At 34.6% G+C, this 18,881-nt stretch overlaps 1 protein-coding gene across 3 annotated transcripts in view; it reads right to left on the minus strand.

The window, feature by feature from the left end:
* CFAP61 (cilia and flagella associated protein 61) overlaps positions 1-18,881 on the minus strand; it is a 351,604-nt gene that overhangs the window by 318,279 nt on the left and 14,444 nt on the right. For all 3 annotated transcript variants that reach the window (XM_074209348.1, XM_074209349.1, XM_074209347.1), the window contains exon 7: positions 2,837-2,969. In XM_074209348.1, the coding sequence (XP_074065449.1) occupies positions 2,837-2,969 (133 nt within the window). The remainder of the gene's footprint in view (positions 1-2,836; positions 2,970-18,881) is intronic.

Below are 18,881 nucleotides of genomic sequence, written 5' to 3' on the forward strand. Positions count from 1 at the left end.
GTTCAGAAAGACAGATGGGCAGGTCATCTGTTATGGTATTACTCTTGAACCTGAAAAGAGCTGCAGACCCAGAAAGACAAGGCTGACTCAGATATAGATGCATTCCTAGTACTGTCTACCATCCATTTTCCTTCAGAAATGAAGCATTTCTACACACTAAATGATCTCTTTAAAGACCCTCAGCTTAGGACTGAGAGACCTGAAGGAGTTCCCTTCCTTTGGCTTTTTAGAAAACTGCAAGTGTCAGGCTATGTAAACTGCAAAATATAAGATGTGGCAGTTAAAAATTTGGGTAGAGTGGTCCCTGTATCACTCTTCACAAACATTAATTAACTAAATTAGCTAACTATATCTCCTTCCAAAAACAAAACACGACTTCTATAACATCACCTGATTTTAAATTAGCTGGATATAGCTTGAAAAAAAAATCCTTACTGGGATCAATATGAATCTTTTATTCTTCTTCAAGTCAGTTTTCTTCTCACTGTGTAAAATTATGTTTTGGCCATATTTCTATCTCAAGAAAGTATTTTCAAGGGGTACTGTTTTGTCTAAACATTTCTGGACTCTCTAAATATTTCTGGACCCAGTTCTCACTTCCTATTATTAATCTAAAAAGAACTAGAGGTGGTGAATTAAGAGTGTGATAGGAAGGGATTCACCAGTAGAAAAGCACTGAGTTTTAGTATGGAAAAATTCCTTCAATATAGAAAATACAAATAAATTGGAAAAAATATAGTTTAACATATTTTAGAGTACGGAGACAGTTTTCACACTTTGAAACTGATGCTCATGACTTTTTGTACCATTCCATAATTATATGATATGACATTAGTTTTAAAATTAATATTTAAATATCATAGATTTAAGGACATTTACAAATCTAAGATCAAGAAAATGGTTTAAAATAGACCTTTAAAATTATGCAAAATTAGTTTAAAACAGACCTTCTTTCAAAATTATGCAACAAATATTAACAAATCTGAATCACAAAACATCCCATAATTAAAACAGCTAAATTTCTATTTCTAATGTTTGTAAAGATAACATATAGATGGTCTCTTTTACAAATGAGAATCAAAGGTTTGATTGCAGCAAAATTTCAACAAAAATTTCTGGTATTCTCAGCATGAATCAAGATATTATCACTAAATATTATTATACAGTGCTAGGCAAAAAGGAGTTCAATAAATACAAAAAAATAAGTGCCAAAATTATTCAAAATATTAATCTCTCACAGTCAAAACAAGCATCATTCTAGATTGATTTTAAAGGAAATAAGACAAAAGAGCAAACCTTTAAAAATAATGTCCTTTATCATGTGAGATAAGAGCAGAATTTTAGCTAACAATTTGATTGCTTTCCTTATTGATACTGCCAGACATATTCTTTAATGGGTACCAATAACAATGTAAAGTCAATAACAAACCTCTTGGAGAAATGTTTAATTGATTTAAAATAATTTCTACACTTTCCATAAAGACTCTAAAAGCAAGAATTTTTTTTTTTTTGGCAATAGATGAACTCTCACTAGAAATTCACCAGCAACCCTAGGGTTTTAAGATATTTATCTAGTTTTTGTTGTTACTTAGAAAATTTCTGCTTGTCACAAGCTACTCATTAGACCTCAAAATAATTGACTATAACTATATTCAACTTTAAAATGATTTGGAAAGAGGTAACTTGTTAAACTACTATATTTTGGTACATTCTGAAATTAACTGCCAATATTTTAATAGACAAGAACAAGATAGCACCATGAACAAGATAGCATTCTACCCTGTTTAAAGTGCTGTGCTTCCTTTGGAGAGGAATTAATTGTCTAATTGTCTAAACCTAATTGTCTAAACCTAGTAGAGTTTGCTTGGCATAACTGAGGATTTATGATCTCAATCAGATAGCCCAATTCCAAAGACCTACAACCTCTCTCACCAGTTCCTCTATCACATATACGATCATAATTTGGAACTTTCCTTCTCCCTGCCTGATGTGAGAAAATTAAGAGGCTATGTGTACTGTGAATCTCAGTTAGCTTATGTGGTAAAAGCAAGATTGTAGATGTATCTAGATGGCCCAGTGGATAGAGTGCTGGGCCTGGGGTCAGGAAGACCTGAGTTCAAATTCCATCTCAGACACTGACTAGTTGTGTGATTCTGATCATGTCCCTTAATCACTATTTGTCTCAGTTTCCTCAATTGCAAAATGAGAATGATAATAGTTCTAGAGTCATTATGAGAATTAAATGAGATAATACGACATAAATGCTTGCTCTTTTCTTCTTTTATAACCCATTCTCCCATGCAATTTAGGCTTGGTTGGCTTGGGGAACTTAAAGGTTCATATTGTTAGTATTACATACTCATCTTCTGAGTACAAAATTGCCATTAAAAGCTCCAGAACACATTGATGCATAGCCATTGGATCATGATGGGAAATTCAGCAAGCTTCACTCAACTAAACAATCAGAAGGTATCCTCAATGCCTATCCTTGCTGAATATACTTTTCCTGCTATGGTTAAGTAAATCTATATTGTGTTAACTATTTAATGACCTATGAATGGCTTCCTTTTGCCACAATAGTGAACTAACTCAGGGGTGTGTCCAAAACAGTTTCCCAAAAAATGGAACAAAGGATCATTAAGTAGTGGGGAGCATGAGGATGGAATCTAAACTGACATCTTTAAGGTGGCAGCAGAGAATGAGACAAAATAAAGAAAACAGTTGTCAAGAAAATCAAAAGGCTGGGTTTAAGGTAAGATTGGTAAAAATATTATAGAACAGTAGAATCATGTATTTCATTTGAGGCAGAGTAAATCCCTACAAATTAATTACGAACCTCGCATACAACAGAGTAATTCTCTTCATCTTGGGCCTCGATCAGTTCAGCCAGGAAGTAATCACCATAGATTTCTCTCAGAGAAGTGTCATGACGCATAAAAATTGGCATGAGATCATCATGGTCTTCCACCCTATAACACATAAATCACAGAAATTGATTGAATTTAACAATTAGTCATTCTTATATTAACTGAATTACAGACTCACAGGAAAAGGAAGGCCATATTTGTTATCTAACTCACAAGAATTTGTCAACTCTCATTTTTCCTTTACTGTACAAAATTTAGGAAGAAACAAGAAAAATGATTTGTGAAGTACCTTTATTCAATCAATAAATATTTGTTAAGAGCATATGGTATATCAGACACTAGTACTAATCCCTGGGGATACAAAGAGAAGCAAAAGACAGTTCCTGCCCTCAAGGAGCGAACAGTCTAATGGACTATACATCATATATAAATGCAAGGAGATAAGAGTCAAGAATATTTTGATATATCAGAAGAAGCAATTACTGTTAAATAAATCCTTTCTCGATATAAGAAGAGAAACAGAAGGTCTGAAAAAAATCACTTCTTAATGATTTCTATAATATGGTCTTTAGTGTTCATAGTCTAAACCAATGTTGCCCTTGCCTACCATTTCTCATCACTCACGTAAGACTATCCTGGTTTTTGGATAAAAGTGGTGCCTAGGCTCTTTTGGCCTTTAAAGTCCTGTTTTTAACCGGCCCCAATCTCCTTTCCAACCTTGTTATACATTACCCTTTGGGCTCACTTTGTTTCTTCAAAGCTCAGCTCAAGGACCATTTTTCACATGAAGCCTTTTCTGAGGCCCCCCTACTATGAGGGCTCTTCTCATACAACTACTTTGCACTGAAATAGTAAATATTTGTGTACATATTTGTGTACATATTTCATTTTCCCCCCAGACTCTTTGAAGGAAGGGGTTATTTTATTTTTGTCTTTGTATCCTTAGGATTCAACACAGTTTTTGAAACATAGCAGTTCTTAATAAATGCTGCCTGGTTTATTAATTTATTGATTCACTGAAGGCCATTTTATATTTTTCTTTGTTCATGGATTTTTATAGTCAAAGAATTCATCAGCTAATGACCAGTCTATTGGTGATGAGCCTCTCTAGGATAAGGCTGTTCTTTGGAAAGCCACAGTTTACACCTTGAAGTCTTTCCATAATATGGTAGACTATGCTGTGGCTTGCTCATGGCACCATCAGCATAAATTTGAAAACTTGGGGTCAACTCCATTCCAAGACGTGTTATCAGAATGGAATTTTGTGATTCGGCTAAATATAGTCAGGGGCAGCTAGGTGGAGTAGTGGATAAAGCACTGGCTCTGGAGTCAGGAGGACCTGACCTCAGTTACTTAATAATTACCTAGCTGTGTGACCTTGGACAAGTCACTTAACTCCATTGCCTTGCAAAAACAAAAAAAAAACCCACAAAAACAAAACAGATATAGTCATTTAGACCAAGTAGACCTCTTCTGATTCCTTAGTGACCGTAGTGGAACAGAGGGAAAGAGGTAGTTGGGGTTAAGAATCACTAGTTTCATTCCTGATATTCTATATATGAGATCTTTGAACAATGATCTGATACATTAGTAATATATATTCCAATTATAAATCAAACAAGAAAATAAGAGCATATTACATCCGAAAAGGAAAGATGGTTCATGGGTTTTCCATATAAAGACAAATAAAGAAGCTAGAAAAGCTGATCCTAACTAGCCAGAGGACAACAAGAAGCATTCTTTTATGGAACACTAAATCACCTTATTTTGCCATGCTCATGATAGACAAGGAGACACAGTTACACTTTATGTACTATAGAGGAATAACCTTTATAGAGATGGGCAATGGAAGCATCCTTCAACTCCTGAGGGTTAACTTCTTCTTGCCATATACTCAGAAAATTTCAGCCACCTTTTATATGAGTAGTAGACCCCCTTGCCTTGTAGTCTCAGATGGAAAAAAAACCCAGCACCAAGTGCTTGGAAATACAAGAGTAGCATTAAAAACCTTTTCTTCAGTTGGAAATTTGACTATTACAGAAGATGAAGTAGTAAAGAAATTCTATAAAGAATTTGCCAACTTCCTCCCTAATAAGCAATGTAATACATTAATTCTGAAGGGCTTCAATATAAAGATGTGCATAAGGGAGAATAATGAAGATATTGGAAAATTTGGGATTAAAAAGGAAAGAGAAGAAGGGTTTATGGGTTACTCAGAATTCTCATACTAATAGTTATTCTAATAACATCTAGCACTGATAGATTTTAGGTTTTTGCAAGGCAAATGGGGTTAAGTGGCTTGCCCAAGGCCACACAGCTAGGTAATTATTAAGTGTCTGAGATCAGGATTTGAACCCAGGTACTCCTGACTCCAAGGCTGGTGCTTTATCCACTACGCCACCTAGCTGCCCCACTGATAGAATACTTTAAGAATTCCAAAGTGCTTTACAAAAAATTACTCTTTACAAAACAACTCTGAGAAGCAGGCACTACTATCATCTTCATTTTACAAATGAGGACATTGAAGTAAAAAAGAGGTCAAGTGACTTGCCCAAAGTTACACAGCTTCTAAGTATCTAGAACTAGATTTGTATTTGAGCCTTTTTGACTCCAATTCTATCATTCTTATCCATTGCACCACCTACTTGCCCCTACATCACGAATTTTTTCAGGATGAGAACAATAACTTTTTGTGGTAGAAATGTACCAGAAATAAAAAAAGATGCCCCTTGACTGAGGAATAGATAAATAAATTCTGACACATGAATGTAATAAAACACTACTGCATAATAAGAAGTGATGAGTATGAAGAATTCAGTGAAGCATGGGAAAACTTATATGAACTGATTCAGAATGAAGAATCAGCAAAGCAATATTATATAATGACTACAAGAATGTAAAGAAAAAGAAAGTTAAAAAAAGGAAAATCAAAACAGTATAATTAAAAAACCAAGCTTGGGTTCAGTTAAGAGTTAAAAAAAATGTATCTTTCTCCTTTCTTGGTAGAGGTAGAGGTTTATGAGCATAATATGAAACATAGTTGATATCTTGGTTGGTTTTGCTGACCTGCACTATTTTTATTAGTCTTTATTATAAGGGATGGCTGTCTAAGCAAATAAAGCGAAAAATCAAGGTGATATAAAAAAACAAAAAAAAAAAGAGAAGTGGGACAAAAACTAGAAACATCATAAAAATGAAATTGATTATTAATAGACAAGAAACTCAAAGTTACTGACTAGGAATCATTTTAGAATCACTTGGCTGAAGACGGGTCATCAACTGATTGGAGTAAAAACTAAACTCCCCAACAAATAAAAAGAAAAGATAAAGATAGAAAAAAGACTGCATACAATTACAAATTTATCTATTTAAATAAGCTGTCAACTTGAGGGAAGTAGGAAATGAACAAAAATACAGATATTGATTCTGGTTACCAAACTTTTTATAGGAATTTAATTGAGGCAAAACAGTCATCTATGCAGAAAGGCTTCTGTTGGAAGACATTATTTACCATGCATACCAACATAACAAAGGGCAATGCTGCTTATGATTCAAATCATTATCAACACATTATAGTAGAGGAGAATGGAAGAAAGCAGAAGGGAAAACAAGATTGCATGAAAATATGGTTCAAGAACCAACTAGAGATAATCCCAAAGGAAGCTATAAATGAACCTGGAAGGAAAAACCAATAGATGTGAAATGAACAAACCTACTAGCGTTTCTATAGCAATCTAATCTTATCATCACCTATGATAAATGACACCTCTTGAAAGTCTGCGAAGTCCTTTACATATATTAATGTATACAATGATCCTCTGAGATACAGCAAAAAAGAATATTGTATTCAAGAAACCCAGATTAAAGTCCTAGCTCTGGTACTTTTTAATATGATTTTCATATGTCCCTTAATTTCTCTGAATTTTGATTTCCTTATTTGTAAAATGTGGATAATAATATTTTCAATGCCTACTTCACAGGGTTATGAGAAGGAAAATGAGTTTTTTTAAAGAACTTTAAAAATGATAATTATTAATACTCTCTTTTCTCCATATACTCTTTCTCACTTGATAATCACATCTGCTCCCATTGGTTTGGTTATTTTATATAGATGATTTCCAGATAATGAAGAGAATAATGATGATGATGATGATGATGATGATGATACTTCAAAGAATACAAAGTACTTTATATATTTTGCTTCATTCTTTTAACAACCCTGGGAGATTAAGTGCTATTAATACCCTTTCATTACAGACTAGGAAACTGAGATAGAAAGAGGTTATGTGACTTGCTCCGGAATAACAAAGCCAGTAAAATGTCCAAGGCTGGATTTTAACTCAGGTCTTCCTAACTCTGGATTCGGTTCTCTCTCCACTGTGCCTCTCACAATGCCTGCCAGATCTATATATTCAGTCAAGAGACACTTATTAAGTGCCTACTGTGAGTCAATCACTTTGCTCAGCACTATGGATACAAAGAAAAGCTCACCCCTCTTTCCACCAGCAACTCTACTTCATCTGAACTCCATAGAACAAGACGTCTAAGATGTCCATGCTATTCCACTTGCAGCTTCCTTTTATGTGCCCCTTCCCCCATTAGACTGTAAGCTCCTTGAGGGCTTATTAATATCTAAAAACCTTAGTAAAGTATCTGGCATAAAGTAGGTACTCAATAAATGCTTAGTTGAAAAAGGGGGGGAGTCCCTGCCCTCAAAGAGCATGTATTCCAATGGAGGAGGAAATATGCAAATATCAAAGTATATGATGTATACAGAGTTGACCAAGATCATATAAAAGGGGAAAGCATTAACATCTGGGGATGGGACAAGAAAAAGTCTGTCTACAGAAAGTGGGGAGTGAGGAAAGCTTTAAGGGATTCCAGAGAACCTAAGAGGTGAGTTGACAGAGTAGAGGCCTAACTCCTTCCTAGACATTTTGAACAGGATATCCTATGACCCTATCAGGTTCATTTTCTTTCCCTCCCAAACACACTCCTGAGCTTCCCTGAGGGCACCATCATCCTCCCAAGCACCTCAGGATCATCATTAATCTTTTTCACATATATCTAATTTTTTTCCAAAACTAGTCATTTCTTTCTCCAAAATAGCTCTTGCAAAACATGCCCTTCTCTTCATTCATAAAACCTCTACCTTAATTCAGACCCAGATCACCTGCAGCCTAGATGATGACAATTTTTATTTATTTAAGGTAATGGGGTTAAGAATAACTTGTCCAAGGTCAAACAGCTAGACAATTAAGTGTCTGAGGTCACATTTGAACTCAGGTCCTCCTGACTCCACGGCTGGTGCTCTATCCACTGTACCACCTAGCTGCCCCTCAGCAGTTACTTTCTAATAGGATTCCCTGATCCAAGTCCCTCTCCATCCCAGTCCATCCTGCCCAAAATGCAGCTCTGAAGGGAATACCCCACTGAAACTCCAAGGGCTCCCTAAAACCTCAAAGGTAAATTCTAAACAGCTCTTTGCAAGCTGGTCCCTTTCTACCTTTTCACTTTTCTTTCATATTCTGGCCTTGATGCTGCTCCTTACACACCAGGTTCCATTTGCTCTCCCTTGTCATTTTTTACTGACTGTCCTCCCATCCCTGCAATGCTCTTCTTCCTCTCCTCAGCCTCTCAGCATCCCTGTTTTCCTTCAAAATTCCACTAAAATGTCTCTTAGGGCTGAAACCTCCCCCCAACTGCAAGTGTCTTCCACACCTAGGTGACCTTGCATCTGCTTTGAACATGTCTTTACAAGTTTCTCCCCCAACAGAATGTTGGATCTGTGTAGAAGCTGACTGTGCAGAGACTGGCTTTACTTTTCCTTGGTGTCCCCAGTGCTTGGCACTGGAGATTTTAATAAAGTGTTATGAACACTTGCTTAATTGATTAATTATTGCTCAAGACAGTAAGAGGTGGCAGTACTTTTTAGACATTCCTTAATCACTGTAGCACACTTGTGTAGATGGTCAGGAGACTGAAGTTTGCACCCAAAAGGCTACCTTATAAGGTTCTGCCTCTAAGCTTAGGATCACACTTGACATTCCTTCCTTTCTATCTGCCTATTCTGCTCTTAGCAATCCTTCAAATGCCAAATTCTTCCAAAAGAATTCTTTGACTACTATCTTGATTACTCCAGCCTACAGTGGTACCTTCTTTAAGTTCCTGTAACACTGTCTTCACTACTTACCTACCATGTGCTTTTCTTAATTTCTTATATAACTTCTCATATCAATTTGTCCTGACAATTAGAATATAAGCTTCTAAAGGCCAGGAGGATTTTTTTGTATAGCCCCAATTGTACCTCGTACAGATTTTTAAATATAACAGAAACTGAAAAAATATCTGAGAACAAAAACATTACCCAAATTTACTACTCTATACCCTACATTTCATATACAAAGATCAGATAAAATAACCAGTCAGAAAGCAAGGAAATTATCAACACCACCATTCTTCAGTTGAGGCGAAACAATGATAAGAGAAATGTGAGCCCAGAAAATCTGCCACCTCTAAATAAGAAACCATTTTTTCTTTTCTCTATTTGGATATTATATAAGGGTTGTTCAAATGGGTGATTTTCACTGTGAAAAGGACCCATAATGACACTGAAAATTTGCAAGGATAAGAAAAATGGTTTATAAAATCATTTTCAGTCATTTGGGAAAAAAAGATAAAGAGTTACATCAATATTCATTGATAGACAATATTAATTTAATGATAAAGAAAAATTAACTTCATATCACAATTACTTTAAAAGCTTTTAAAGAAAATATAGAGTGAATACCAAAATCAACTCAGAATTCTTATTTTTATGATATTCACAGAAAATATATGTGAACATATAAATCAACAATAAAGATTTGGGATAAAGTCAGAGTTTGAGAAGTACTTGCCAGGCCATGTAATCTGGAATCATGTCTCTAAACTAAGTCTTTAAGGACAGGTAAAAAAAAACAAAAGAATCAAATAAATGAGTTTTGAAGATTCTTTCCCTTAGGCCCTTGCCCAAAATGGATAAAGAGGAACTTACCCTGGAAATGCATTCCTTTGGGTAATTGATAATTTATGATGTTGCATCAGCCTCAACTGCTAATGGTAATATATGACATCAGCCTCCCGTATTCTCAAATGACATAGAAAAAATTCCAGCCCCGAAGAAGCAAAACACAGATTCTCAAAAATCATTTCTCAGTTCATTTAAAATGCACATCTACTTCTATGTCATTATTCCTAAGGCAGGGACCACATTTTACCCAACCAAGGCAGGAATACATTTAGCTTTTCATTAGTGTTTTGATGATGATTATGACAATTATTCAATGGCAATTGCATAATTCTCTGAGTGGAAAATAACAATTAATTACACATTTCAATGGGAGATGAATTTGCAGAATCTAATATCTTCTAGTTAATTTTAAATGTTTTTTAACAGTACTAAGCTATCTGAATTTAACTCATTTTTATTACAGGGAACTACAGATCATTTAGAGACAACTTGTACTTTTTAACATTCATTGAAATGTTTAAGCAAACCTTTATGCTTAAGAAAGTGTATGAATTTTATGAAAGGCAGTACTTTGAATTTTAAGGGGTCATCTGGAATCCCTTTCTCTTTCTTATTCTCTCTCTTCACATACTTGTACACACACATATACACACCCTCACACATAACCCCTTTTCAAAATATTATTCTGTTTAGAAATCTGGGATCTGTTACTTCCTTTGCAAAAAGAAACAGTCTTCTTACACTTAATGAACATTAGAAGAAAAATAATGAATTTTCAGTCTTTGAATTTTAGAAAGCCGCTAGCCAATTCAAAGATTTCACAAACATACATATATACAGACAGACAGACAGACAGACACACACACACACACACACACACACACAAACACACCATATACCACATATCACTATAGAATTATTCCGACAAAATTTACATACATACTCAGGTAATTTACACAAACATGTATGTATGTATATATATATATATATATATAATATTATATATATATGCATATATTTCTGTTCTGTCTGCTTTGTTATCCCCAGGACCCTTATGGAGTCATCACATTCCTATAATTCTTAAGAAATAACATAGTTCTAACTTTGCTCAAATAAAGTCAGCTAGTTCATTTCTACAAGGTTTTCTAGTCTCAAATTCAGCAAATAAGTGGGGGGGGGCAGGAAAGAAAGGGTAAACACACAAGGTGGAAGGTCAAGATTCAAAGGGCCTAAGAGCAATCCAAAAACCACAGAGTAAGTAGCAGGGCCACCTCTTATTCAGATTCCATATTTAAGGCAAAAAAGTCATCTACTGGATTATATATTTCAGCTCCAGAAAAAGATTTATAATTATATGCACATATTTTAAAAGTATTTTTTGAATAATCGATTCTCTGAATTCATTAAGGGCAGCTTTTAAAATTTGAAATGGTGGATAAAGCACCAGCCCTGGAGTCAGGAGTACCTGGGTTCAAATTCGGTCTCAAACACTTAATAATTACCTAGCTGTGTGGCCTTGGGCAAGCCACTTAACCCCATTTGCCTTGCAAAAACCTAAAACCAAAAAAAAAAAAATTTGAAATGTTAGTCTTTGAATTAAAAAAAATGAACAAAACATGAAAAATAAAGAAAATACCAACAGAGCAGATTGAGTAGTGTTAAGAACTATGCTCTGCCTTGGTCAAATATTAAGCCTCATGAAAAACATTTATACAAATGAAAGGAATTGCCCTAATACTATTACTTTTCTTTGGGAAAGCTTATAATACCATTTTGACAGAAGTGTTTTTGAAATTTTTTTTTTTTTAATTTTAGAACCGGAGTTTTTTAATTGCAAATTAGCTGGGGTAATGTGTGGCTCACATAAAACAATACACTTTCTTCTTTGCAAGATCTCTTCTGACCTCTAGTGGATAAAACTTTCCCCCCCAAAACTAAATATTTTGCTGTTTTTCAGTCTTTGTGACCCATTTGGTATTTTCTTGGTAAAGATACTAGAGTGGTTTGCCATTTCCAAGCTCAATTTACAGATGAGGAAACTGAGAGGTAAACAGGGTTAAGTGCCTTGACCAAGGTAAGAAAGATAATAAGTGATTGAGATTAAATTTGAATTTAGGTCTTCCAGCCTCAGCTCAGGCTCCACACCATCTAATCCCCCAAATAACTTTATTGAGCTTTTTAAAATATTTATCTACTGTGTTTGTAGAATTATAGTTGTAGAACTGAAAGGTACCTTACAACAGGAATGTGCAGTGAAGGTTGCAATCAGAGGCAAGGTGAGGCTCTACCTCATTTGCTGCCTCTTCACCCCATTTTACTGCCATACAGATTATGAAGTTGAAGCCCCCTTTTTATAGATATGAGTAAAGCAAAGTCAGTGAGCTGAAAGAATTTGCCCAAGATCACACAGGTGATAATTGTTAGAACTGGAAGTCCAACTCTTGACAGACATCTCTATCTATTGACTTGTCTCCTAAATCACACTACCTTTTTCAATTTTCACAGTATTAAAAATTTTCAAGTAATTACTTTTTTGGCTATGATTTTTCAAAAAAGTTTCCTGAAATTAACTAAAAAAGATATTCAGTGCTAAATAAATACTAGCAATCTTCTGACAAATTAAAATACGACATCATACTCTATGACATCTCTTTATTTTTCCTCTTCGTTATGAGGTGAGCAGGCTTTGCTGAGTCATGAATCCAAACTACTATACTAAAAAACAGGAATTTCCTTCTGTTTTTTAGACTATGTTTAAGATATTCAATTTATAGACCAGGTACACAATAAGAAAGGAATATTTTTAACAAATAAAAACTTTTATGGCCTGTTTCTTTTCTTGCATCATCTATATTTCTGAATGTATTTTCCCCCTTCTCTTCTCAGAGCACCATTCCTTATAAAAAAGAATGAAAAGAGGAAAATGAATTAATAACTAACCACTAAAATGGAAAAAGTGATATATCAAAATAACAAAGGGCTCACTTCTAAAGAGGATAGGACTTTTCTCTTAATAATCCTTCTTTGGGGTCAAGTTTGGTCATCATAATTTTATAGTATTGTTTGCTGTTTTTGTTTCCATTGTTGTTCTTTCTACTTCCATGTTGAAGTCATTGTATATATTGTCACCATCCTTTCCATTATGCCACTTTACATCAATTTATATGTCTTTCCATGCTTCTCCGTATTCATCATTTTCTTTCTTTCTTATAATATAGTTATATTCCATTATATTTATGTTCTGAAATACATTTAGTCATGACTTAAAATTTTTTCAGAGAATTTTGGCAAGATTAAAGACTTTGTTTTGTGCTATAAAAAGTAGCAAAAATTTTTTAAATAAATGTTAAAAATTGTTTTTATATGTAACTGGGGAAAATAAAATACTAAATTTAAAAATTAAAAAGTAACAGACCATTCACATAAAATTTGAAACATATTTCATAAGGAAACTAGAAAATAAAATCAATATTTTTCTAAATGAATTTAGCACTTAAATATTGAAATCTAAGAAAAAACTCATATTGTTAACAAGGAATACATTTTACAAGAAATATATTTCTCTAAAAAGCTTTATAATATCAGAAGAGATCCTGAAGTATGCCGTGTCCTTTTTTTGTCCTTTCACTCTAAAGACAGGGATCTAAAAAAACAAAACAAAACAAAAACAAAAAAAGACAATGACATTTAAAAAAAATTTTCAAAATAGGGAAATAGAAATTAGACTATAATGTTATCATGATTAAAGTGACAATTTTTAAAAATCTCTTTCATTATTGGCACAGCTTCATGTTTTTGGCAATTCTTGATTGAAATTGGGATAGACTCATTAATTCAGTAAGGCAAGTGCATGCATTCACTCAACAAATATGTGCCAACTATATGCATTATAAAGCATTATAATATTATACTGGGAAAAATTCAATCAGATGATTCTGCCTTGCTTGTAATCTAGGAATGCTACTAAAAGGGACATGTAAGACTTTATGATAGGTATTGTCTCCAAAGGAACAATTCATGTGACCTTTTATCTTGTGGTTCCCAACCTAAATCTGATCCTAGGTGCTAGACTGCCCCAAGAATGCTAGAAGAATTATATAGGAAGAACATCTCATGTGATCTGCCTCAATTATATATGTTGCATTTAATTATGCATTTTTCAATGGTCAGAATAAATTTGTAGCATAATATACTATTAGAGCATAATCTGTGAAGGTACTAGTCCTGAAGACTTTCCAAATAGAGCAGAAACACTATGACAGAGGATCATGATATCACAGATTTAACGATGAAAGGGATCTCAAAAGTTGTATAATTCAAACCTTTTATTTTTTAGAAAAGGAATAATAAATTCAAGGAAATCCCCTTGCCCAAGGGTCATACAATTTGTAAATGGCAGAGCCTAGATTTGATTCCAGTTCCTCTGAATCCAATCTATGTTCAAGAGACTACCTGGTACCTAACAAGTAACCAATTAATAAGTATTTAATATGCATTTACTAAGTGCCAGGTACTATTCTAAGAGTTGAGGATACAAAAGCAAAAAAATAAATAATCCTTTTTCCTGAAAGTTTTCATTCAATTAGTGAAGATATCTATAAAGGTATAGAGAGCCATTAGAGTTTGTTCAGTAGTGAAATGACATGTTCTGCACATCATATATGAATAATTGTGCTGTAAAAAAAGTAATTTGGTTGTTATGTGGAAGATAGACTGGAGAAGAGAGAGACTTGAAAGAGAGGGACCAATATCTGGAGGCCATTTTAATATCCCAGATTAAGAATGATGAGACCCTAAACTAGGGTGGTAAACATGAGGAAAGACATTGTGTAGAGTTAGGTGATTTATTGAATTTGTGGGATGAGGGGGAAATGAGGGGTTAGGGCTAACCTGAAAGGATTGTGATGCCAATGACAGAAATATCAAAATGTGGAAGAGAGTAAGTCTTATAGGGGAAAGTGTTAAATTCTGTTTTGAACATACTGCATCTGAGATAGCCTTGGGACACCAAGTTTGAAATGTCTAATAGGCAACTGGAAATGGAAGCCTAGATACCAGACTTGAAGCTTAGGCTAGAGCTAGAAATTTGGGAATCATCTGCATAGAAATGATGTTGAAACTCATAGGAAGTGGTAGCAGTATGATCATACTTAGGGGTGGTACATGGATGATAACCCTACAAAGGAATCTAAGGAGTGATAAGATAGGTAGAAGAGGAGATTTTGAAGTCTGTCTTTGTCCTCAGAGAGAAGGATGCATACCACAGAGAGAAGGAAGTATTTAGAAGACGAGGTGATGAACATTGTTGCATGTTGCAGAGAAGTCAAGAGAAGAAATAAGAGGAAAAAAAAACTCCATCAAATTTAACAAACAAGAAGTCAAAGGTATCTTTGGAGAAAGCAGTTCAGTTGAAATTTGAAGTTAAATTTTCAAGAGGTTGAGAAATGTGAATAAAGGAAACAGAGAAGTAACTGAAATAGACAGCTTTTTCTAGAAGTTTGGCTGTAAAAGGGAGACACATAGTAGTAGCTTGAGTGGGATGGTATTTCTCTGCCTGGCATTCAAGGTTCTCCATAATGTAGTGCCTCACAACCTCTCAGTCTTAAATCATTAGCTTTCTTACTGTGAGACTAGTCAAATGAAATTCTCTACCTTGCCCACCCCTAAACCCACCTACTCAATATCATTCAGAAATTCTGCCCTGATTTGCTTTTTTGTTTAGGCAATTCCTTTATCCTGGGGTGCTCTGCCTCCTCCTATTTAGCTTCCTACACATCCTTTAAAATTTAATTTGAATTCTCCCTCCTCCAGGAAACTTTCCTGATCCATACAATAAATAGTGATCTTCCCTCTGATACTTCATGTTTGCAATTTCCTAATCCACTTATGTATTATATATTAGAGCTCTCAGTGTTTTCAATACCACCCTACCCCCCCACATTTTACTGTTAAAACCTATAGACAGGAATGTCTCACCTAAACTATTTATTTCCCTAAAGTCTAAAATACTCTGTCCACTACAGGAAACTTTTACTGTTTTTATATATCCTCCAAATCACAACTTATATTCCCTTCCTTGAACTATATACAACATTTTAGACTTCTCTTTATATGTAGTTCTATAATTAATGTACAGTTATTCTCTGATGTTGAAAAATTATATGTAAATGGAATAATCATGGGAATTGTCCTATATGCTAGACTGGGGCACTTTCCATAGAGTTATGATTGAGCCCTGGTACCCTCTGATTTCTCACTTTTCTCCCTTCCAATGGAAGTCTAAGAGACAGCTAAGAGAATTCTATGTTCAAAAAAAGAGAAGGAAAGTTATAGCTCCTTTTAAAAATTACTGAACAGCTAGCCCTTCCTGCTGATAACTGCCAGTAACAGGGAAACATCTGGTTGTATATATCCATTAGTAAGAAGTCTGAAATTGGAGACTTAAAAAAGATACCAGAGCAGAGGTTCAGTCTAGTAAATGGAGTCTGGCATTGGGGAGTGTAGGGATTACCCTCATTACACTTGTATTACACTTGTATTTCTTATTAATTTTTGAATCCTGGAGTCTCCACTGGATCTTTTTGTTTTCTACAATTCTGCTTAATTCCAGAGTTGTAAGTCAGTTCTTGCTGAGATTTTGTGTCCAGGATTTAAGAAAATGGAGCTAGTCTATCAACAGCTCTCACTCTCACTCTCAACTGCAGTCACCTTCTGATTTTTCATGGGTTACCTGTGTCCTTTCTGTAATCTCTTTAATGGTATTTGCATTTTGTACCCCACTTAAATAATTAAATTATCATCTCTCTGTGACTGGGGAAACTGACTTATTACATTTGTAATTCCTGCAAGTATTTTGCTTACCTTAGATATATAACAAATAGTTGATGAAGAAATGAAGTTATTTGATTTTATTTATTTAAAGCAATGCAGTTAAGTGACTTGCCCATGGCCACACAGCTGGGAATTAAGTGTCTGAGGCTGGATTTGAACTCAGATCCTCCTAACTTCAGAGATTAATGTTCTATCCACTGCACCACCTAGCTGCCACCCCTTGACTTTGTTTTAATTTGCTTTAATTGAATGTCTAATTTACAATATCATCTACTAAACTAGGTTTGCAAAGGTTATGTCAGAGAAGCACAGGATTCCAAACTGAAAAGAGACCAAGTCAAGAGACACCAAAGAAGCATGGTTCTGTCATACAAAGACTAGACCAATTTTAGGGCAAAGAGGTATTATCACCACATGAGTAGACCACAGGTAATGAAATTTTGGGTCCCCCAAACTGGGGTACTAACACAGTTGTTGACCTGGATTAAAAGGGTCAAAAGGGTTGCAATCTCTATCATTGAAGAGAAAATTCACCCTAATGAAAGGATGAAGGAAGTTATTTATTTCACACTTATGTGCTAAGTATGCAATGGGGATACAATTAGAAATATAAGACAGATCCTGTTTCAATTCTAATTCAAATACAGAAAATACAAAAAATGTTTTTGTCAAGCAAAGGCAAGAAAATTAATTAGACTTAAAGTTCTGCAATTTATATGATAAAGAAGAGTTGGAGGAATTTCACCTGGAATGATTCTAGGGATTGATTATTTTTTAATGATTTAATTCATTTGACGATTCAGTATGTCCCAGGTACTTCATTAGAGTCTAGAGATACAAAGACAAAAACAAAACTGCCCCTGCCCTCAGGAGCTTATATTCTACTGGAAACAAAAATAACATGTTCACAGATAAGTCAGTAGGAAATAAAAACAAAATATGGTACAATGTTGAGTACTAAACATGGAATCTTAAAGACCTGTGTTCAAATTTTAACATAGCTATGTGACTTAAGACAGACAACTCACCATCTTGGGTCTCAGATTCCCAATCATTTAAGTTAGAATATTACTTCTAGATCACTTCATCCCCTCCAGAACTACTTATTATCCTTGTTTTAATTGAATGTCTAATTTACAATATTATCTACTAAAGCCTGTTTCCAGTGCTAATGTCCTGGTGAAACTAGGTTCTCAAAGGCTATGTCAGAGGAGCACAAGCTCCCAAACTGAAAAGAGACCAAGTCAAGAGTCTTGTGATGATAAATGGAAGAAAGTGCAGAACACCATGAGAATCTACTCAGGGAATCAGGAAAGGCTTCTTGAAGGTCTCTAAAATGAAACTTGAAGGAATCTAGAATTTTCTAAAATCAATGGTAAGGGAAGGAGAACATTCAGCCATGGGAGACAACCAGTGCAAGGGCAGGGAGGCAAGAAATAGGATGTCATGCATAGAAAATAGAAAGGGGATCAATTTAGCTGGAAATATAGAATGTGTGAGGGAAAATAATATTGAAATCAGTCTGGAAAGATAGGCTGGGGCCAGATTGTAAAGGGCTTTTAATACCAAACAGAAGAGTTTATATTTAGCAGCTTGTCTTTATTACAGAGATAATAGGAAGTCACTGATGCTTCTTGAACAGGAGAGTAATTTAATTAAAATATCAATTTGGTAGCTACGTGCAAAAAAGATTGAAGAGGGTAGAGATTGTAAACAAAGAGATCAACAGTAAGACTATAACAAAGTTAATGGTAAAAGGTGAAGAGAGTCCAAACTAGGATAGTGGCCAGGACAGTGGAAAGAAGGGAATGGATAGGATAAATATTGTAGAAGTAGACCTTTTATGCTCAGAAGACTTAAGGCATTTAATATAAAATCACTGGCCTTGAATATAGTACCAACCCAGTGTTTCAGTGAGACATGAAGTTGACTCTGGGTTACAGAAGCTATACCAGTGATCAAGTCCTAATAGTTCCTATCAAGTTATGAAGACTTCATCAGAAACTACCCTAGCTAAAAAACAAGAGCCTCACCATTGAACAAGTTGACTATGAGATAATGAATCTTTTCTTTCACTGAAATTCATAAACATCATTTGCCAAAGAACTGAATTTTCTGTCAAATGATAATTTTCTGCCAATAGAGAAACAACCTTACCTACAAAATCACAG

The sequence above is a fragment of the Macrotis lagotis genome, chromosome 1, assembly GCF_037893015.1.
Source record: "Macrotis lagotis isolate mMagLag1 chromosome 1, bilby.v1.9.chrom.fasta, whole genome shotgun sequence".
NCBI classification, from domain to species: domain Eukaryota; kingdom Metazoa; phylum Chordata; class Mammalia; order Peramelemorphia; family Peramelidae; genus Macrotis; species Macrotis lagotis.